Raw genomic sequence first — 23,991 nt, forward strand, 5'->3', positions numbered from 1 at the left:
GATCTACAAGACAAAAATAATAAAATAAAATCACGTTTTTTTTTTTGTTTGTTTGTTTGTTTTCCTGCATTTGCATCCCACTGTTCAAATTTACGTCCGAATGGTTCTGTTTCATTCCAGTTAAAAAAAATAATTATAATAATAAATACAGTCTGAAAAAAAATGGCTTTCTTTGTGATCAGAAACCATGTGCTCCTCAAATTGCTCGCTCGGAGCACTCAGAACCATAGCAACCATGTCCACACAGTTCTGTTTTTTGAGTTAGACAGAGAGAGCGAGAGAGAGAGAGAGAGAGAGAGAGAGAGAGAGAGAGAGAGAGAGAGAGAGAGAGAAAAAGAGAGAGAGGGAGAGAGAGAGAGAGAGAGAGAGAGCGCGAGAGAGCGAGAGAGAGAGAGAGAGAGAGAGCGCGAGAGAGCGAGCGAGAGAGAGAAAGAGGTCTTGTTAAAAGCCCCCAGATTGATGATGGCATGCTGGATGGGCTCAGCAATGCCCTACTGTAAGAATGAAACAGTGAGGACAAATGCTGATTGCTAGTGTATTTTGACAGCAGTGTGTAGACTAGGTCAAGTACCACTCAAGGGCTCTGTCCGTGGAGAAGGGGTGGAGGGTGCCGGGGGGGTGGAGAAAGTAAGGGGCCGTACCTTGACTTGAGTGACAGGGCTGGAGGATCTCCTGTCGTTCTTCAGAGAGGAGGGAGAGATGGGCCCGCTGGCGTTGGGGGGCTGGGGGAGCAGGGGCATCTTGGCTCCGGGAGAGACCTGCATGTTGGCGAGCTGGGCGGCGTACAGTTGCTGTTGGGAGGTGGAGAAACCCACAAGGCGTTAACATCCAAAGCCAGCAAACATTCAAAGTTTTATATTCTCTCTTTTCCCCCCGCTCTCTCTCTCTCTCTCTCTCTCTCTCTCTCTCTGAAACTCTCTCTCTCCTCGCCTCTCTGTTTGCCTTCATCTCCCTCTCCTTCTCTCTCTCTCCTTTACGTCTTTCCTCTCTTTCCATGAAGCTGGCAGAGAACCTCCATCAAAGGTCTTAACTGTATTTCAAAGGCTGAACCCAGAGAGAGACAGCAGTCTCTGAAACCACACAGAGATGGCTTTCATTCAAGACACTCGGAGCTCCTATTTTCCACTCATCACAGAGAAAAGTTTGCAGACTGAATGCAAGTGTGTTAGCAAAGATCTCTCATTTCTCTGGATCCACAGTTTCCTATTGAAGTCGCCGGCCTGTGATTCGTCTCCCCGTGGCCACGTGAGACGGCCCGTTTGCTCGGTAAAACCCACAATGTTAGAAAACCCAACCTCAGTTGGACGCCCATCACAGGGCACACTAAACACAGGCATTATTAAAGCTTAGGAACCTGCGCGTAGAATACTGATGTCAGTGCGCTTGTTTTTCTTGGCGTCGGCTCAAGTTGGGATTCGAACCTGCGGTTTTGAACGGCCGGCGCGATTTCCAGTGACACTTATCCCCGTGACGGGGCGGAGCCCTGGAACCTCCATCCATACCGCCGCCGTTCCTACCGCTGGCCTGAATCTAAGGAGCCGTTAATGATATTGATACGGATTTGAAAGCATTAAAATAATCTCCGGTGAGCCACACATCCTGCTAATTGTGCTGCTGGATCCTATTTTTGGATGAAGTGATTCATCATTTACATTTTCCTCGGTTGAACTAAATGTTGAGATTTTGAACAAGGGGGAAACTTATTAAATGTAATGCTTATTTGCGAGTGTTCTTCTTCCAGAGCTCAGCAGAGTTCTGACCCTCCGCCTTGGGGTCAATGCTGATTGGCCGCCGGGTATGTGGTGAAATTGTCTTTTCTCTCCTGCTGCGGCAGGGGTCTCTCAAATAGAGCTACCGCCTGTAACTACACCTCTTTGGAGACACAGTGGTACTCCGTCTGCACCCCTGGACCGCTCTTCATCAGACAGATAGCACCACCCACCTCCCACCCGACAGAAACCACCGCCTCGCCGTCCTCAAACTGGGTAAAACCTTTCTGGTTTTACTGCGTTATTCGATCAGACAGTGCTGTCGGGGGGAATCTAATTTCTGTTCCTACGGCCAATCAGTGTGGGCCCCGTCTCATTTCCTGGTCGGACCTGGTCGCATACAGACTAGCATTTATTCGAGATGGAAAAAAAAAAAAAAAAAAAAAGAAAAGCGACCTAGCCCCCCCCCCGGTGGCCCAACGAGTGGCCCTGCCGTCGCCGCACTACGAGCACAGGACGGCAGCACTTTGTGTCCGTGCGCGTATCTCCAGATATAAACACGTATGCGCCCCTGTGAGAAACTTTATCGCCGCCACATAAGCGGCGGCACAAAGGGTCTATTCTTCCAGCGGACCCGGGGATAACAACAGCGCACGGGCAGCGGAAATGACAGACTGATTATGTTCCCACAATGATAGCGCTGCCCCCACCTCCCTCACAAACAGCCTTTTGTTTCCGACAGAATTGGACTCAGGACCGCACACAAGTCGCCGGTGAGTTAATGTTAATAGTTAAGTCGCTGTTTGGGACGGAGACTGAAAAAGAGAGAGAGATGGAGGGTAAGAAAGAGGAAAGGGGTGGGGGGGGGGGCGGGTGAAAGAGAGATCAGGAATCTCCGCTGACTGCCGCCTGTTGACTCCAGGCTACGAACAAGACTCAGTTAAGGAGCGGAAGCTGCGTCTGCCGGACAGATGTTTGTTAACAGGAATGTCTGTGGGCATCCCCCTGTCCTTGAGTGGGTAGAACTTTATTGTTCCGGAAAAAAAGGGGCATAATTAAACTCCGTCCCAAATTAAAGGCAGCCAGACTCCTCTTTGTGAGCGCTGATTAGCAGGTCAGTGCCATGGGGTGAAAGGCGACGGGGGCTTCCACCGAGCGAGAGCCACCTCCAGGACCCGAAGAACAATAAATGGAATCAGGGGCAAAGGGAGACATGTTAACACCTCAAAAGAAGACCGGGGTCTGCCTGGATGGACGGGACACATCTGTCTCCCGCTCACCAGATGACTCCGGCATTTGACACCCCCACCCCCTCCATCTCTGAGGCCGGTGGCCAGACGGGGGCAGCAGAAGGAGCAGTGGAACGCCGCTCAGACTGGAAGTCGAGGCGCCGGACGGGACCAGGAGGAGGAGGCTGAAATCTAGACGGAGCTCCATTTCCCCCCCAGCTCTCAGCTCCTTCTCTCGTTCTACCTCTGCGGTGATAACGTTCTCCGCTCTCCTATGCTGCCACAGCCCGCGTCCATGAAAAACCCAGGAGCTGGGAAATAGTTTGAAAGAGTTGATACAGAGTAAACGGCCTGAAGGGAGGACTTGCTTTTTGTGTGATTTGTTAAAGATCTATTGAAAACCCACGCGCGCGCGCACACACACACACACACACACACACACACAGACACACACACACATAGAGCCCTCTTCTCTGACCCCGTCCCTCCCCCTCTCCCTGTCTCCCAGCAGAGCGAAGCACATCTCAGCGAGCATGGATTCCAAATGAGCGCGGCGGGCCCAAGGTCATCCTGTTAGCCTCTGGTAATTAAAAACAAGCCCTCTGGAGGCGTCAGGGGTTAAACGCAGTGGTTCACTTTTCTGCCTGCGACAACATTAAACGGAGATTACACACTCTGCTGATGATGTTGGACATCTCAGCGGCAAGACGTGTAACAAACGGGCAGCATCACCGTTCGGACGCACCGTACAGTATCATTACCTCGGTTATACATTCAACGTATCATGCACCAAGTGACGACGTCTATATAAAACAAAAAAAACCCACTATCCGTAATCACACTTTCTGGAGTTTTATTTAAGACGGACTGGAGAGGAAAATTAGGAGGCCTTGGGTATTATAACGTGAAAAACAAAACAACGCTTCTTCGAACTTGTTTTATAAATCACTTAAGGCAGCCAACAGATGCTGGAGAATACAGTGGCAGATTTTGTCAACTTCCAGGCTCGCAGCAATGACGGTGCATTGAACATATGCAACCGTGGCCCGTCATGCAGATCAATTAGCGAGAATTAGAGGGAAACAAACAAGTTTGTTTAAAAACAACAACAAAAGTAATGAACCTCTTTTGACCCGGCTCTCTTGCCGTCGACGCCTATTTACCATTTACTTGACGCCTTGCATTATTTATCCTGCTCACGCCCTCTCTGTCAATGTTCTTTGTGTGAGTGTGTGTGTGTGTGTGTGCTCTTTGGTCTGTCCGTCAATGTCTCATTCACCTCTGCCTAACTGGAGCTGAGCACTGGGGTGGATATGAGGGCATTAATTGTGCTCCATTGCACCGCAGCGTTTAAGAGGCGATGCTGCGCCAGCCGTGCTTGCCACAAGGCTTGTACGGGCTCATTGCCCCGGGCGAGCGGGCAGGCTGACCCGGGCCGGGCCCAGATGTCGGGAGCGCAGAATGGCGTCCTGGTGCACTGTGCCGATGCTTTCCAGTATGGCCCAACATCTGTCTTGTCTGCTGGCATCCGAGCCCTGCTTCTCCTTCCCTCCCTCGATCGCTCGCTCGCTCTCTCTCACTCTCTCCCTCTACCTCTGTCTCTCCTTCTACACATCGCCCTTCTAGAACGGCTTCTCCGACTCTCCCTTCCTCTCAAGGCCCGGGGGCCCCCGGGGCCAGGCCTTGCCATTCAGCGCTGCTCGCTGCATTATCCGCTCTCTCTCCGTCCATCTGTCCCTGTGTTGGGTGCTGGCTCCATGCAGCTGCTCACCTAGCCAGCCTATTAGCCAGCTAGCACTGCCGCAGCGCTCTGGGTTACCTTCAAAGAACCAGGCACCTCTCGTCGTAAACACAGAAACAGCTGCTCTCTACAGCAGTGTCTGTTTCCCCCCTCCTCACCTCCATCCTCCTCCCCTTTCAGCATCCTCCCTCCCTCCCTCCCTCTCATTCCTTCTCTCCCTCTCTTTCAAAGTCAAAAGCACCTCACTTGTTAGCAAGGGAGGCGGTTTTGTCGCGCCCCGTAGTCCGCGGGCATTACAGCGCGTCTGAGCAAAAGGTGATGATGCCGGGGGGGGGGGGGGGTTCGTCCTCCCTTCGGGTTCGTTTTCCCGCCTGTAACGCCTTCCCCGCCTTATCGCTCGGGCACGCGAAAAAAAAACGCCGAGTGCCCCCTTCACCCATGTCTTGTCTGCTCGAGATCTGGTCCGGTTGTCACCGCCGGGTGCACGACGGCGCCTTTCATCCCTTTTTTTCCGAGGCGGTCTGAACCAAGACTAGTCCCAGGTTTATCACGGGGGCCCGGAGGGATGTCATTGCCGAGGTGATTGATGGTAATTGCAGTGTAAAGTCACCACTCAGGCAATTTAACATCCGATATTGTAAAGCTTAAGGATGTGGCGGCCCGCGCGCAATTTAGCAAAAGAAAAGGGGGGAAGATTGACATGTAGACGGAAAGGAAGAAAAGAAATAGGAGCGATATATAGAGGGGCTGGCAAACGAACACGCCGGGAGATGAAACGAGTCGCGATGTTTGGGAAGGAATACGGCGGAGGATGAGGCACGGCTGAAAGACTGGGAGCGATAAAAAAGAAAATGGAGATTTGACTGAGTGAAAGCAGAGGGCTCTATTTATTTAGTCCTAACAGCAATCCTACATATAGAGAACCCAGATGTTCTGTTTTATCCAATGATGCCTCCTTTAAAATGGCTTTAACCTCAAAGTCTGGTTCCAATGATACAAAACAGGCCCGTCTTAACGGTCCGACTGCTATTTATCGCCCCGGCAAAAAAAGGAGGGGCAATATATCAAGTTCGCATCGGCTTTAAGTAAATTGTTTTTCACTTGGCATTGGATGCGAGGGCACAGTGTACAAACACAGAATTAAGTGCCGGGGCCAAATGGAAAATTCTTTTGTGGAATTAGGGAAATTTTCCTCTTGTCTCCTCTTTGCTCAATTGAATATAGTGGGTGTCAGGGTGGATCGGGCGACAATCCGAACGCAATTTTCTGTGTTAGGTGAGTGGTGTCACTTGTAATCAGCGAAGGACAGTCAGGGACGGAGCCATTGTTTCCTGCTGCTACGGAGCTCATCCCGGCACTGTGGGGGCCCTTAATGAAGAAGGGCACGCCGTCGCCGGGATAGTTTACACGCCTCCTCTCCCGTGAGCCGGGGACGAGAGGGCAATCTGTCAGCCAAACATTGAGTGAAATTGCCCCGTGGTACGGCAGCGCCCAGTGACAGCTCCGTGCACGCTGCCAGCCAGCGCAGCCACGGCACCGGCCTGTATTGACAAGCAAATTACAGTCTCCAGCACTCAAACGCAGCCGGAGAGATTCATTTACATCCATCATCCCGAAACCTTTGTTACCTTGTTTGGTTTTTTCTTCTGTTGGAGAGAAAGGGCAAAGGGAGGGCTGGGGCATCCCAGACTGTTATGACAGAGGAGATTGTGAAGGGCCAATGTGGCCGACATTAAGACTGACAGAGCGGCGAGGCCCGCTGACTGGATGGCTGATCACATTACCTCCGCTGCATTGTGGAAATTAATTCTTCCAATAAGACAATTTTTAAGGTTCATATATTTCCACAATCTAAACTGAGTAAATTGGTGAAAATTATACCTTGCCATGGAGCTGACAGGGAGAGACATTTTAATTAGGGGGACTGAGCCATCGCAGCAGTTTGTGTGTGGGTGAGCGTGTGTGTGTGTGTGTGTGTGCGTGTGTGTGTGTGTGTGTGTGCATGTGTGAAAGATAATTTAAAAAAAAAATCTGGGATCTGAGGTTAAATAAGAAAGTTTTGGATTTTTTGTTTTCAGGTAGATGCGGTTGTCATCACCTAGTCGTGTTGGCCGTTCACTAATGCGTAAGGATTTGTGATAAGATGATTAGTGGTGATTATGTCGCAAAACACTGTGTATTATGAATGTATAAATGAGGCTTTCATCAAACACTTGAGGATAAGTTTCTATTGTCTCTATTTTTTCCCCCCTTTTTTTAAATTGTATTTTACTTCTATTAGAATTGAATATGGTGTTCTAACTCATCGTGCAAGATGTTGTGATATCAATAACCGAAAGCGATGGGATGCATATTGTTTAAAACAGCAGCTTGTGTCTGTGTTTGTCCTCTGCACCATGGCCCGGAGGCAGACCTGAAACCAATCCACTGGTGCGTCTCTCGACTAAGTGCCAGACAAAGTGTCTACTTATCTCCTCTCACCACAAATTACCTTACTACTCTTTATAGCTCTGCTGCTGCTGCTGTTGTTGCTGCTGTTGTTATTGTCGTAGAGCAGCATGATGTTGTCTGCTTCATTCGTCCCGGCGGAGCCCTCAGCGCGGGGCGCATCCCGCTTCCCGTCGGTTTAGAATACGTTCGCCTGGAGAAACGGGCGGCGACGGCAACATCGGCATCGCTAAGCAAAGGGGAGCGACTGCCTGCAACCGAAGGGATTCCGTCTCGACCATCATAGGCTGTTTTTTCCGTCACACAGAAGCGCGCGCTCCCTGCGCTTTGTAGAGGAAGTGGCGCTCGTCACATGGCTTGTTGATCCCGACTCTGGAGGAAAGGGCATGTTTGCCTTGCCTTGCTGTTTTAAAGGGAGTCTCGATGCAATGTAAATAGCAGCCACGGGCAGAATATGACGGGCCGACAGGCTTCAATTAATGGGAAGTGCACCTCTTTTTGTTTACTGTGTTCGGGAAAGGTCAGCCGAGTCAGGGTCTAGGAGGCTCTGTTTTTGCTCATTCCCAGGGTTGGATGCATAATCAAAACCAATGACTCTGGACCCCTCCGCCCTCCTCATCCCAAACCCCAGCTATACAGTATGACTGCCCGGTTTGACCTCATACACTTCTAGAAATAGACTCAGAGGTCTGTCTCAACCATCAGTCCTTTTTAACGGTCGGTGATACACACATAGAGAAATACAAATGAAAAGACCTAATGTTTATACCATTCGTATTTTGTACACACACAAGCACAAAGTCACCGCTTCCCTCCACACCTTACATTTAACCAAGAATATATCCTGGGTGGAAGATGCCACAAAAAAAAAACAACAAAAAAAAAAAAGTAGAGAGATCACCATTTTTTTTTAATGTTTCAGCCAAAAAGAGCAATTGGAACTGAAATGTCACCACCCACCGTATGACTGCACGGTTTCAAGAATCTACCCGAGCAAAAAGTAAAAGCAGGTGTAAGCAGCAGCGGTGGTAATAGGATTACAGTCGGTTGTGAGGAGGCTTCAGCCAGCCATTATCACTTGCTTGTGATATGTAAATTGGAAGTCGGCGGAAGTAACCAAGGGAATACGTATCAGCGATCTGAACCAAAGAGCATGCGAGGGTTTGGAGAGGACTTGATAATGGCAGTAATTATAATAGTAATGACTCGAGAGTGTGGGACGCAGATAATTATCTATATTAAACAATATGGCCTTGGGGTGAGCCCCTGACCCGGGTTCAAGCTTGTCTAAACGCTGTGTGAGAATAGTCCTGGAGGAGCCTGCGGGGCTTGGAGTCTTTCCCAGCGTTTTCTCCCCATCTCCGCATTCTCTTTGCTCCCTCACTCGTTCCCATTCTCGCTACATAGCGCGCAGCTTCAAGTATGCCCAGCTCCACACACACATACACACACACACACACACACACACACACACACACACACACACACACACGCACGCACGCACGCACGCACACACACATACAGTACAATGACTTGTAGTTTTTTCCCCACCCCTTGCAACTTTCTTTATTGCTTTTAAATGTAGTCTTCAAATAAAAAAAAAAGCGGTATTATGTTGAAGTATATTATTACATAAAGTCAATAAAAGGGGACAGTCAATTGTCTCCTGACATACTCAGCGGGAGGTAATTACGGTGAGCAAAGTGATTCTTATTCACCGTATAACAATAATCATCCCCACTCCTTAGCGTGGCAAAGCTGGAGGGGGATAAATCCTCCGCACAATGGGATGAATTACATATGTAAGGTGATAAGCTTTGTGTGAGCGGGGGCCTTCGGGGTTATTTACTGTGCAGCTCATTACTTAGCCTAGTACAGCTGCTTATCCATTCTCTCTCCGCCCTGGGCTTGGCGGGAATCCCTGGCGTGGGTTCGCCGTCGTCGCACATACCTGAAGCTGGAGGGGGCTGAGTCCTGACGCTGCGGCAGCTGCCATGGAGGACGGGATGAACTGCACCGGGTAGTTATCACCTGTCAGGGGGAGGGAGAGAGAGACAACAATGCATTGCAGGCTGAGACAATGAGCGAGGCCCGCGGCAAAGTCAGGCAAGTGCCAACATGGTTCGCGGGGCCCTCGCCGCGGAGATGTGGCACCTCGCGCCCAAGCCCTCGGCTTTCAGCCCAAACATCTGCATCGACAAAAGGCTCAGCTGGTCCGACTGGAGAGGGATTACTGGTGACTGTGCCATGCTGCCATCGCCGTCCCCCTCCAAGCGCTACACTCTTCCTGGGGGGGCTTGCAATGTAGGCTAAGTTTGTGTACTTTGACTTGTGTGATATTGACTGTGAATTTAAATGTGTGTGTATATGTGTGTGTGTGTGTGTGTGTGTGTGTGTTTGTGCAAGTTGAATACCTTCCAAGGAATTAGATGGGTGGTTTTTACAGTGGGAGCGCTTACGTGTGCTTTCAGTTACTTCATACAGCTGAAGACTTGTCAAGCTATTGTACTCTACAACAATGTTTGTTTCGGAGTGATAGCTTTGGCAGCGGAGTGAGATCACTTGCAGGGGGGAACCAGTTCCAACATGTGTGCAGTCACAATAACAGGGGTGAAAAGAAAAGATGTTTATCTCACATATCACTGTGAACTAGCAGGAGGAATTGCTTTCTAAATGGCAGCTTTATTTTATCAGCGTTCGGTGCTGCTGGCCAGCCGTCAGTGTGCGTGATTGACAGGGATACTGTGTATAAAAAGGTGGCCGTATGATTGATGTTCACAAGGGTGTTGAGTGTATAACTGAGTACCAGAAGCTTTCACACACTCAGCCTAGTGTGTTGAGTCAGACAGAACAGCCCCAGTGAGACAGGCCAGCACAGCACTCGCTGGGCGGTGGGGGGGGGGGGGGGGGGGGGGGGGGGGCTGAATTGAAGCACATGTGTTGAGGGGTGGCGTAGTCAGGGGAGCACTGGCCTTAGTTCAGACCCCACTTCTGCCCGTCACTTCTCCTCACAAACATATGGAGCCATTAAGCCACCGACACGGAGGTAAACGCATATACCTTCTATTTCACTTTGCCCCTTCCCTGGCTTGCCTTCGCTTTGCAATTTGTACAGCGCAGCACATTGTGATACAGGCCATGGAAATCCAATCCCCATTTAGGGGCAGCAGCAAATGAAATCACACAGCAGAAGTGATTTCAAATTGTGCTGGGCAGCGCGGGAGGGGCAAACAAGGAGGGTGGGTTATTTCTACATCTACTCGTTATGGTATCAATCTGTCTGTACGTCTACGCACTTGTCCTCCCAATGACTTTTAGATGGGCGCAAAAGAAATGGATGGACATTTTTGGATGTTTTGTGAAACCTGAATGGGGTCATGTGATGAGTGAGTACACCATCACTGGGGGGGGGGGGGGGGGGGGGGGTCGTTGGCTCCAAGGTCTGGGTCTCGGGTACATAATGTTGACGTAGAACCCCCAGCATCCAGTAAACTGCAAACTGGGAGCCTTGCCAGTTTGGTGTCACTAGTTTTAGGGAACCAGGTTTGAGATTAATTGAATTGCGTGCTGTCCTGGCAATGGCTGGTCCCATGCCCAGCCCCCATGTCTGGACAAGAGGGAAGACTGGTGACACCACGGCCGGGTCAAAATAAGACGGATTTCCAAGTCAAAGACCTTCTGGGGGCTGAGACGGACGGTCGCAGTGGGAGATCTTTCCTTACTGAGATGGATCCAAGTAATGGTGTCCTCAAACAGCCTAGTTTATCACCATCACATATCACCGTACATTGAGGTGAAATCGTTAACGGTGAAAATCGCCAGAAAAACAAATGTTCACATTCTAATTTTCTTTTTCTGCCACGATGCGCACTTTCTTATGGGATCGGAATTGGAAAGTTCCAACAGGTGCAGAACTCCCTGCGTCTACATTGCTTTTTTGTATAAATCCCTAGGTTGCCTTTGCTTGGCAGTTGACCACTGCTTAGCACAGATGGATTTTTTTTATCTCTTTATAAAATAAATGTTCCAAATAAATAAAGTTTAAACCAGACAGGCTGGCAGAATACAAGGACAGGGGCATTCTTGTTGGAAACCAGACTTATTTGAACTGCTGAGGCTATGTCTCTAAAGGTACTTTGTAATCCTTCTTTTTGACAATTGCACTTGAATGGATGTGCTCGGAAAAAATAATTAGCTTCCGTTCACCTCAGTTCAGTCCTCAAAAGTGCTCACAAGTGATGCTGCACAGCATCAAGGCGCTCAACTCTTACATGTTACAAAAGCAGAATCTGGAATGTGTCAGCAGTTCAGCAGGATGTCTATGAGGGACACAAGCCTCATCACTTGGAGTCACTGTGTGGGCCCATTAGATGCATATCAGACTGAATGCCTGGATGTCTGTGTAAACAGAGCCAGGGGACAGGGGAAGTTCTGCTGTCTATTTGTTTAAAGGATGATCTGGAGCTTCTATGGGTGTGCTTCCTCACCGTGCAACTCCAGGCCATTGAGCACAGCCAGGGCAGAGAGTGATGACCTATCACGGCGGAGCTGGGATGGCTCTGCCGCCTTGTCAGCGCCACAGGTTCGGGGGTCATAAGCGGTGGTCCCTAGGAGCCGGCTCGTAATGATGACATAAGATTAGCGTTCCTCAGCTCGCAAGTGAACGCTCGGCCACTCACTTTATGGAGAAAGCACAGGGAAGCACCCCGCGAGAGTGTGTTTTACGGCATTATTGTGTTGAAGAGCTGAAATAATAGATTTCGAAATACTTGCCCCCGACTAAATTAGTAATTTTCAGGCCCCTCTCGCTATTCCCTCATGAACTCATGAATTATGCAGGAATGACACACATGGCGACTCCGGACCACGATTCCATAATAGCTTCTTTTATTCGAGCTAAAGCATTTTCCTTGTCAAAACCATGGGAGAAAGCGCACTGGTGAAAGACTTCCCCTCAGGCACTTCTTTTGAGCTGTCATGGCTCCATAGTTCCAAAATAGCTGACTTTCTGTTCTATCCTGCAGTTTTGTAGTTAATTCATTAACTTCGCAACCACACCTTTTAATCTTCTGCTGCTACAAACCCGCTTACGGTGTTTATTTTGATTTTTTTTCCTTCAATCTCCCCCCATGTTCCAGGAGTCATTTCAAAAGACAAGATGACTGTTCCTGTTCTTCGTTTCAAGTATTATTTTAACCATCAATCTCACACCTACACCAGGAAGGTTAGAAGTCCTTTTGGGTCTATGATATTTGTAAATTTAAGAAATATAAGCATCGTGGTTGAAAGGCAGAGAGGAACACACAAGGCACGACTCAGAGTGAGTGACAGGAAGCAATCCGGGCCATGGATCTCCTTTAATATTTAATTGCGCTACTCAATGGTGGCACATGTTTAATTCCCACTACAATGAACCGAGGAGATAAGGGATTAAGGTTACCGCCCGGCAGGGAGCCGAGCAACATGTCATAGCAATTTCCCACAATTTATTTTTTGGAATCGGAATGCTTGCGTGTGGAGCTTTTTTTCCATCTCTGTTCCCAAAGACAAAAGGAGTGAGAGAGGCATGCCGGGACGAGTTACATGTTTAGGAGTGGCCTGCCGCTCCATCCTTTACCCAACCCTCACGCTGCCATGTTCCTCCTCGGTTAATTTCAGGATAAAACTGACACAGCAATGATACCACCAAACTAGGAAGGAAGAGGACTGAAATCCTGTTATAATTGGGAGGAGGGTTGCTCGTTGTGTTGTGATACCAGAGAAGCTCAGAGAAGATTCTCTCGGATACATGAACCTGAGCACGTCCGAGGCGACTAAGTGCAACGCAAGAGGCGCTACGGCCTCGGGCGCAATGACGACAATGTTGTGTAGACGTTTTCTGGAAACCGCTTTGACCTGCATGGTCGCCGGGCTCGGTCATTTGAGTCCGGACAAAAGGAGCTGGGGAGCAATCAATGTTGTGCTTTGTCATGATGTTTTAAACTGGCTGCAAATCAAATCTCCCATGAGGGACAATAAAGACCTGAACTTGAACAATGTGTACACTAATGTCAGCAAGTGATACCTTTATATTTTATATTATGTGCGGACGTGAAAACAAACGAAAGACATCAGGTAACATCAGTTCAAATTGTAAAGAAAGCGAGGCATAGCCTGATGTTTAGAAACAGGAAAAAGAAAAGCAGAAAGCAGGCGTACCTGGCTTGTAAGACATTCCTGGAGGGAAGAGAAAGCCTTGCTGGGCGGCGGCCGCTGCTGCCAGAGTGCGTTGGTCGTGTGGAAAAATGGGGATCATGAGCGGAGGCATGTGACCCTGGACCTGCTGAACAGAGAGGAAGCAGAGATCAGAGAGAGGCCCGGGCGCAGACATGGCACTCGGAGACGCAGGGCCCGCCGACGGGGGGCGGGGGCCGAGATCACAGCTCGTCCTAACGCATGCTGACAGCGGGCTCTCCGGCAATGACGGCCCTCGTGCGCTCCCACAATACCTGGCCGAGCCGCGGCCGCTCTTAATCTAAGCCACAATTTCACCTCGCTACATCAAAGGCCCCGCCACGGACCCATTGTTCCACCATCACTCAGGGGGCTTAGAGCCGTGTACAACCTGAGTCATCCGCCGTGAAAAACCCTTGCCTTATCGAGAGAGGAAGAGGTCTTCCTCCCAGAAAGGAAGAAGTCTTCCTCCCAGAAAGGAAGAAGTCTTCCTTTCTCGATAGGGGAAGGGTTTTTTAGCGTGAGGACGGCCAAACAAAATGGTTGTTCCAAAAAAACTGGGAAAAGTCCAAGTTATCTTATGCATTTCACACATGTAGGGCCACACAAACACACACACACACACACACACACACACACACACGCACGCACGCACACACACACGCACACACTGACTAAACAGACAGAAAAATGCTTAGTTATAAAGCATTTGTCCCATAATCTTGGAGGATCACTTACACAGACGATAAAAGCGTCCAGCCTTAACAATCCGGTAATTTACAACTGTTTTCAGCTCGGGGGGGAAAAAGTAGGAGCCAGACCCAAAGTGACGCCGGGCGCTATATTTTATTTTAATGTCATTCTCCGACTCTCTGTCCAATCACATGTTGACCTTCACCATTTAGCCTGACGCTCCTATCTGGAATATCAAGAGAAACCACTGTGGCAATTCTCTAATTATGTACACTGCGGAAGTGAGTGTAATGTGTGTGTAATGTGTGTGTGCTTGCGTGTGTTTGAATGATTAGTGTGTAGACTTTGAGTTGGAGGGGGTGGGGGCGCTGCGGACACGTGGCCCGACCCGAGGTCCAATCTTTCTGTCACCCTGTGCTTCCTGATGCCCTGTGATGGCGAGCAGCCCGGCTACTCCGGGCTCTGCAAAGGGTTAATCTAGCACTGAGCCGGGCCATCTCGGGGGAACCTGCCTGGAAAAAGGGTTAATAAAGGTCACCCACCCCGGCCCACCCCCCACCCCCCAAAAATAAACACTTTACAGAATGTTTCTCCATTCATCCCTCTTTAAAATCAACTCGCAATAAAAAACGGGGTCTGGGTGCAATTACCGCCGCTGCATTGGGGCATGAAATCAACCTGCTCCGAGCTGCGACTTTTCCCCCATGTTCTCGCTGAGATCTGCTTACAATCTCCACTTTCTCACCCCGTACGTCCTTGACTGCCGACTGCCGGGACCCGTCCCTCCGCCCCCCCCCCCCCCCCCCCCCGCGCCGCAAAAGCTCGCGAGCTACCGTTTTATCGATCCGTCCAGAGGTGCAGAGCCCGACTGAAACGCTAGACAAATAGAGGCGTTCCGCGTCTACCGTGGTGTTGACAGAAGTGCCGGCGTAGAAAAAGTATGTTACAGAAGAATAGCGAGGAAAAAAAAAAAAAAAAAAAAAAAAAAAGAGAGTAGTTTGTAATTCTTCGGGACGTGAAATGTGCTGGCGCTGGAGAAAGGCTTAACCCGACTTCAAGAAAGGGAGCTGAAATAAAACATATTTTTTATAGCTGCTGGTGTTCCAGGTTTCCAGACTGACTGAGTGGATGAAGGATGGACCTTGGCCCTGCATGTATGGAGCATATGGAAAAATGCAATAATTAATGTCACAACATGAGGGAGGGCAAGGGGGTCGGGGGGGGCCGGAGCGCGGCTCTTCTCTGCCTGTGTATTTTGAACGCAAAACCAGGTGAAATCCCATTCAAAATGTTGCATTTTGTTTGTGTTGCCGTTGTATTGTTTTGCTTATGAGTAAAGTTCTCTACGAATTATGAATTGTTCAGTTGAAATAAACAAATGTAAAAACTAAGACACGGCAGTGGCCAAGGGAAAAACACAGCACAATTTGAAATGTCTGTCTTATGAACCCGAAATCATTTTAGCAGTTATTGTAAAGGGATTTATTGATGAATATCTAGATTCATTTTCTATATCAGAAAAAATTGCCGTTGAATGGGTGGTTGTTCTAATAGATTTAATTAATGGTTAGTTGAATGGTTTGTTTTGTTATGATAGCTATGTAATTATTCTTTTTTTATAACTTTTAAAAAGGATTCACAAGTTCTGTGTTTTTAACTTGAGGAAAAAACAATGTTTTCCCGACTTTTCCCTCCAGTTCTCTCTGCAGCATCTTAACCACTAGGCACGAGCACTGCGGGGTAAAACTAAATACTGGGTGTGTCCGTCTAAGTGTTGCCCAGATAGTAGCAGTGACACTTTATTATGGTGATTATTATTATTATTTTACTCTATAAAACTATAAAAATGAACTGAGCTGCGCCTTTTAAGCCGTCGCAAAAGAAAACAAAACAGAGTTTCAACAGAGTTTAAAGCTTTTCCTTTTTCTTAGGATTTAAGAACTTCACAATTTCAAGGTTTTGTTTTAAAAGTCACACATTGTGTATATCCACAAACAGTTTTTGGGGTTTTTTTTCTGGTGAAATCTATTTATCATTTTTGCATACGCTTTGATCATATTGCTAGACATTAGTAGTCTGTGTGTGGAAACACACCACAACACCACTGTATCTGATTACAGTATAAGACACAAATGTTTGCACTTACTTATTGATAACACAGACTGACATCCTTGAGCTGTAACTAAATACGAAAAACACTGAATTTTAGTCTTAGGATTTCACGAGAGCATCCACATTTTATTATTTTATCATTACTATTATTTAAATATTTATATCAGGGTTTTTTTCATTCCGTACAAAACACAGAATCTCACGCAGGCAAGTGAATGTGCATTGAAGGGGAAATAAGTGCATTGAGTTTGAATTGTTGTGATTTGCAGTAATGAGCTCCGTGCATTAAACTTTAATTTCAGCAACCAATGTCAGAGAAAGGGGAATCAAATCTAGAGGTACTTCAAAGTGCAATAAATAGTGGATGCTAGCCTCTCGTGCCGTCAATTATTGGCTGGCACCGTAACTGAGCCCACAATGCTGTTATGGGTTTTCTCTAGGTTTTGTTTTTTTTTCTTCCTGTTTTTGTTCAATTTCCCCCTCGTCGCTTTTTTTTTTGGACCATTTATTAATGTAAGAAAAAGCAAAATAATTAAGTCGGAAGGACATTTTAAAGAAGCCAACGCTCGGCTTACGGAGAGATTCCACTGAATTTACCCACTTTCCCTCTTCTTTCTGTCCTCCCCGTCTCTCTCTCTCTCTCTCTCTCTCACTACAGTATATAGAAACCTCAATGAAGGAAGATAGATTTTAAAACATGTGTGTATGTGTGTGTGTGTGTGTGTGTGTGTGCGTGTGCGTGTGCGTGTGTGTGTGTGTGTGTGTGTGTGTGTGTGTGTGTTTGTGTGTGCACACGTGTGTTTTCAGTTCCTCCCCCCTTCTGCAACCACACATCCAGCCCCCCTCCCCCTTCTTTAAGAGTTACCCCCAAGTTCATCTCACCCACTCGGGCTCGGTGCCCAGAATATTTCCACTGCCAAGAAGATCTGGAGGAGTGTGGAAATGAAGCGCAGCAGATGTGTGCAGGGCGCTCGGGCAGCGTCCTCCCCGCTCCTCCTCCTCCATCCTCCCCTCCACCACCACTTCTCGTGCACTTTCCCGTGCATACGGCAGCATTGTTGCCCTGGCACAGCTCTCGCTTTTGTCTTACCCCTGTAAGCTAAGTAGTGGATAATGCCATTTCACACCATCTGCCCCGGGGCTTCATTAAAGATACATGAAGGAGCTGTCTTATGAGGAACAGGTGCTATTGTTTGTCCCCCAAGACCCGGCAGCCCAGGATCTGACTTGGAATACTTAAAGAGGGGCATCTGTAGCCATCAGTCAGGCAGACTTGGCCAGGGCACACACACAAACACACGCACACACACACACACACGCACATGCACACGCGCGCACACACACACACACACACACACACACACACACACACCCGCACACACACACACACACCCGCACACACGCGCACATGAACATCGACAGAGGTTTCACAACGTGTATCATCAATTCCGATGACCTGATGAAAGTCTGTTAGCGGGGCCAGCGCCATGCACGAAGCAATCTGTCTCCTTATCAGAGAGGAGTTTGTACATGATGAATAGAACCGACGTACACAGAAATACGACACAACACAAAGGGCATTACGGGGTCCGTGTTTCGGGGTTAATTTAACATACGGGGGGGAATTATGGATGTGGTTTCATCTCAGTCAGACAGGTTACTTCCATCGCTGTTTTGCATTGTCTCCAGCAGCAAATAATTTGGGTCATAATTCTCTATCAAGGAACCTCGGTTAGAGTAACCTACAAAAGAAGTATGTAAATCCTGCAGCTACTTAGAGGAAAACTCAGAAAAGAAAGTTCATTTTGAGTTTAAGCATTGTTGTGATTTTGTCTCCATAACAGTGCAATGTGAATTTCCAGTAATTTGTGAAATATTGCCTCTTTTTATGTACTTAAGCGACACACACTTGGTAAATCAATAGTGTGGTAATAGGAAAGCACTGACATCTGCACTGTACAAAGACGGTATTATGGTTTACAGCGGAGGCGGCTAATCCTCAGGGGCACGCTGCTGATATAAAACTGCAAAATGTATATATGTACTGTATATATAATTGTACCAATTACATTCAAAACTATGCATTACACTCTCTTTCTCTTTCGTACAAAATGCCCAAAGACACAGCAGTAAATAGTAAAACGAAGCTAAAAGGACAAAAGAGAGCCTCAGTCATATTTCCGAGGATGGAAAAATTGTGTAATTGTGTAACGCTGTATGCGGACTTGAGAGTGAAAAAAAAACAAACAAAACAAAAATTCATTTGCGTCTCATTTACAGAAGAAATAAAAATGTTGTGCGGCAGTGGCACCGAAAACCTGGAGTGCAAATGGAGACGTACAGGGCATTACGGCGCTCACTAGGGCCCCTGTCAACACCCATGTTCCTCACTGTCTATTACATCCTCTATACGGGGCCCTGGAAGCATTAGAGCGCCCCGCTGGCTCTGCCTCCCAAAACCCCCCTCACACTGATCCGCCGCTCCGATTAACTAACCCACCGTGGACCACTGCGCTCCCGACCCCACCACCCACCCCCAAGAAAAAGAATCCAGAAGAAGAGTTGTTTTAAAATGTCAGATTCTACCCCTACCCCTAATGGGATGAGATAGAAGACGAGTGGAATAAAGTGGGAGACGTATACCTTCTTCCTGCCATGTTCTAAAAAGGCCCTTTTTTTTTTGCCTCCTCTTCTTCTTCTTCTTACTTCCCGTCTCAAAAAGGACTCGTGAGGTCATCGCGGGCGGATATTCTGGTTAATTGCTCAGGGCTTATCCTGGATTCCATCCGCGTTCATTTGCCTTGACGGGCGTCGTAAAACAATACCGAGGTACGAGGCGACGAATACGAATACCAATGATGTTGAGGTTGTCCATGGCTGCGTGGAGGCTTCGTCCTTATCAACGGACAGAAAAGAGAAACCACTTCCAGATCCAGAGCCTTGGCTCACCTTTTTTTTTTTTGTTTTTCCTCCTTCCCAGCTGCTATTTAAAAGGGGCGCGCTACACTTCCTCTCCAGCTGCTACGGCGAGAGAGGATGGATCGCACTTTGGAAAAAAATCACCTTCTGAGATCCTCTCCAAGAGGGATCCCTGCATCTGGATTTTTTTGTCCCCAACGACGGCACGTGAAGAGTCCGCACGTGCGCGTGCAACAGATGCACGGTTCTCTGGCAGAGTCATCAGAACGGGAAGGAACCCACTGGATGGAAGCGCTTGGGTTCCAATGGCTTCCTCAATGCTCTGTTCTATGGTGTCTTTGGCTATAGTCCTATCGTTCTTTAAGGGGACGATACACTTACACACACGCACACACACACACACACACACACACACACACACACACACACACACACACACACACACACACACACACGCGCGCACACACTCACACACACACACACACACACACACACACAGACACACACACACACACACACACACACACACACACACGCACACATGCACTCACACACACAGACCCACAATATGGGTCTTTCATCAGTCACACACACGCCGGCATCATACCATGATGAGAGATATATTTTGGCATGTGCCGGTGTGTGGTTGGGTCTGTGATGGTAATCAGACACACAGATCGATTGGTTGGACAGGGGACTTTGATCCTCCTGCTGCCTGGACGTGAAGAACATTGTCTGCTCTTCAAATGGGGCACTAAGGGCACTGAGGAGGAGGAGGGGGAGGAGGAGGAGGAGGAGGCGGAGGAGGAGGAGGAGGGAATTCCAGGTCACCAAAAAGGGGCCTTTGTTTTATCCTTTCCCCAAAAGAGTGCCGTCTACGGCCACCGGAGAGCCACGTGATGTGACTACGTGTGTTCAAACCGCCGCCATCCGATAAAACACGCGGCGCCCATTGGCTGTACATGGCTGTACATGGCTGTACATGGCTGTACATGGCTGTACATGGCTGTACATGGCTGTACATGGCTGTACATGGCTCGGAGACGAGGCGCATCCGAACCCCGGACAATAGCCGCCGTCTGACTTGCTTTTTCGGCACCACAGTCATGTCCTGTGTGTGGCGGGGGGGGAGGGGAGGAGGGGGAGTGCTGAAAACTCAGACGTTTGGGCATTTGGGCGAGGCCGGGCCTTCCAGGGGGAACGGGCCAATAGATGACTTCTTGTTCCACTAATACCTCACACAGTAAAACAAGCTCTCTTGGAAAGCAGCCATTCCAATATGTCTAAATTAAGTCAGCAGCAGTTTTAGAATGAGGGCAGTTCAATCCCCAAGCCCCCCGCCCCTCCAGCCACCATGACATCCACTGTGCGCCGCTAAAACTGCATGTAATTCCCCCCAAACATGCATACTGTTCTAATTTAAACAGATTTGGACTGTTCCCATCTTGTACGAGGCGAAAGTCAAAGCTTTGTTCTCAAGATGGCATCAGATTGAGATGTACGCTCTTAAAAGTCGTCGGTAACTAAGCAGTGGGACCGTAAAATAAATGGTCAAAATTGGGCAAAGGAATGAATCGCTGCACGTTTCGCTGCACGTACGCATTATCGCACGTAAATATTCCCCACGCATAGCAAAATAAAATAAGCTTGATATGGAAGTGTCTTTTACTTTTGTGCAATTTGAAATAATTCACTGTCAATGAGTCCAAACAAAGAGAAAAAATAAAAATCATCATGCTAAGTACATAATCCATACTCTTCTATCACACGTACTTATATGGATTGAAAGAATAGTAAACACACACACATACACACACACACACACCGACTAAACAGTACAACACAGTCACGCATAAACAACATTTTGTTGTTTAAACATTATAATACACATGTGGCATCTTTAACACCGTTTTTATTGTGAGGTGTTGCAAGAATGTGGAATTGTGTTATGTTTTGTTTAAATGGCGGGGTGGTGGTCATGGAAATTAGAGGACACTCTGCCACGGTTGGTCGGTCTGGCCCCGAAATGATGAAGGTTTGTTACTTCCTCAAACAGCATGCGTAATGACAGGAAGGGACAGATCAGACGTAAACAAACCCACAAGTGAGTCTGGGACCAGCGTCACCGTTATCCCACATATCCATCCATCCACCCTTCCATCCACCAATCCATCCATCCATCCATCCACCCACCCACCCACCCACCCATCCATCCATCCATTCATCCACCCATCCATCCATCCATCCATCCATTCATCCATCCATCCATCCATCCACCCATCCATCCATCCATCCATCCATCCACCCATCCATCCATCCATCCATCCCCGCCGCGTGGAAACGGAGGGAAGAGGAGAGGAGCGGAAGATTGACACGCGCTCGGCTGAAGAAAAACAGCGCCAAACACGTGTTACGAACAAGGTGGCAGGAAGGGGGAAATATAGAGGAAGAACATTTTGGGCTCCTTCAGGGGTTAAGCCTTTGAAATATCAAATTCATTAAAAAAAAAAAAAAAAAAAAAAAAGGCTTCTTCTTTTCCATTATATATCAGCTTAAATAGTATACACTCATAAACTTATTTTATACACCCCCATTTCACATCAGAGGTCAATGAGAGACCGTGGTGTGTCTTAGAAAGTGAGACCACCCCCCCCTAATCTAATAATGGTATTGTCCACACTTGGCTTGGCCCCTCTTTCCTGTCCTCCGCAGATAGACGGAGCCTCTGTCCTCCCTGTTGGATCCCAGCTGCTGGGAGGAGAACAACGGAGCCCTTTCTGTTGTTCGGCAGAAAGCAGGACTGTGGGGTGGGGTGCGGGGTGGGGGGGGGGCTTTATTACCGAATTAAGAGTGTTGAGACGTTCAAACATTCTTGAATATCACAGGCGGCGAGAATAATCAAAGCGTTTTTAGAACTCTTCCATGGAAGGAAAAGATCGTTTTACGGAGTGGCCCGTTCATTTTGGCAGAATGGGCGGCATTGTCCGATTGGTTTAATAGACACAAAACGTTTGATTAAACAACAACAAAACTCAAATCCGGCACAATTCTGTATCTATGGAAAAAACGGCACGGGACAAAACAACCCCTTCATTGTGTCCCTTTTGGGGAATGCTTGGGCTCCTGTCTGCCCCCCTAAACAAAAAGGGCCTTTTTTTTTTTTTATTTTTTTTTTTTACGTCGCCCATGCTCTGAATGCTTTGCTTTGCCACCCCGGCCCTAAGAAAACACCGACCCCCTTTCTCCCCCCTCTGCGCTCCGCCGGCGCACACTAGATCCCATTAATGTCGACTCCTTCTCAGCCGCGAATGTGGACGACGGCCGCGCAAAAAAAAAAAAAGCCAACGCCAAGACAAAACAGTTTGCTCAACATTAGCAGGGAAAACACAGGCCGCCGGAGGAAACTACGCCAACGCCACACTGGAGGAAGTGTTCTCCGCCGACGGAGATTTTCCTTTTTTCCAGGGGGCCCCCCCGAGCACAATGGACGTAAAGTGTAAAGCTCCGACTCGAGGCCTGTGTGGACCGATAGAGCCTAAAACAGGTGCTTTGTAATGATATTCAGAGACGGCATAGAGGAGTAATTCTTTCATCCCGACCGCCGGAGTCATCAGTGACATTTGTGTAAACCTACTGGTGGCCATTTCTCAGGCACACTTTGCACCATCGTATTATCAGAAAAGCCAATGCGTATTTGTCAACGCCCGGTTGCACTTGGCTGCTGTAATCACCTGGGATAACTGACGGGAGGCTGCACAGAAAGCGGCGGCATAAATTACCGGGTCCCGGGGTTTTGTTCGGAGCCCCCTTAGGTGACTAATTTAAAAGTATACCCCTCAGGTGTGACATCACACGTCAGAGCCGATGGCGTGGCGGCGTCTCCTCGGGTGGAGCCTGTTCATTATCGCCCGCCTAAACTGCCGAGGTGTCGGAGTACAAAGGCATACCGCGCTCCTGCTGCTAATTACGAAGGAGCAGGGGCTTTTATTGTGTAATTAAAAGCAATAATGGCGACGTGTTTGGCTACATTCGTACATCCCGGCATTAGATGCTTTACGTGAGGTCCCCAACATATGTTTTCACGCGTTACGATGAGGTTGCTCCGCTTCGCCAGCGGGTAGGTGCTGTAACTGTATGAGAACCTTTTAGCACGCGCGAAACGAAGCGATTTCCCTCCGTGCTTAGAAAAGAAAATGTTATTCACGAGGACCTTTGTAGGGATGTAGGCGACGTAAGACCCGCCTAGAGATCCTGCTTAATCCAACAAAACCCCATCGACCGCAACAGTTTATATTCCCCGAAGCGAGAACTTGCCTTAACGGGGCGGACGACATTACCAAACGAGCCGTTCGTCCACTTAGCCTAATTTCCAAACCATCAGCCTTCGCCGAGGTTGTATCTATTACGCCATTTTTGTGCATCATTAAGTTTTAACAAGGACTCGATGGCTTTATTGTTCAAATTGCACATGACTTTACTTAACGTCAGCATTTCCTCTGCTTCCTGACAAGAAGTCGCATTTCATAACTAATTAAATTGATCCCCTCCCTCCCCACCAATACAGGCCGCTAAATGGAATTATTTGTATCCAAGTGTCAATATATTAAATCACGGGGGGCTAATGAGTCGGGTCAATGCTTTCTTTTATCTTCGGTCTCGCATGTGCACATCTTCATCAGCTAACAGTCTCCTTAAATGGGGGATGAACATGTTGGACTGAGCCTCGCTGGGCGGGAGCCAAGCCCATCTGACTGGGACGCTAATGCCCTCGCATAATCCTACAAGCAGACCAGCCCAGCGCCGCCCAAAACAAGGGAGGCGCAGGACGCATGCACGGCGGCAACACACACTCTGTAGCAAACAACCAACCAGACACACACACACGCACACAAACACACACACACACACACACACACACACACACACA

The 23,991-nt window shown here is 48.3% G+C and overlaps 1 protein-coding gene across 2 annotated transcripts in view; it reads right to left on the reverse strand.

Moving 5' to 3' along the window:
- Nucleotides 1–23,991, reverse strand: part of sox6 (SRY-box transcription factor 6) — a 152,675-nt gene that overhangs the window by 29,232 nt on the left and 99,452 nt on the right. For both annotated transcript variants that reach the window (XM_079998340.1, XM_079998341.1), the window contains exons 10-12: nucleotides 13,326–13,446; nucleotides 9,079–9,158; nucleotides 642–791 (exon numbers count right to left, since the gene is read on the reverse strand). In XM_079998340.1, the coding sequence (XP_079854466.1) occupies nucleotides 642–791; nucleotides 9,079–9,158; nucleotides 13,326–13,446 (351 nt within the window). The remainder of the gene's footprint in view (nucleotides 1–641; nucleotides 792–9,078; nucleotides 9,159–13,325; nucleotides 13,447–23,991) is intronic.

The sequence above is a fragment of the Zeus faber genome (assembly GCF_960531495.2).
Source record: "Zeus faber genome assembly, chromosome: 3".
NCBI classification, from domain to species: domain Eukaryota; kingdom Metazoa; phylum Chordata; class Actinopteri; order Zeiformes; family Zeidae; genus Zeus; species Zeus faber.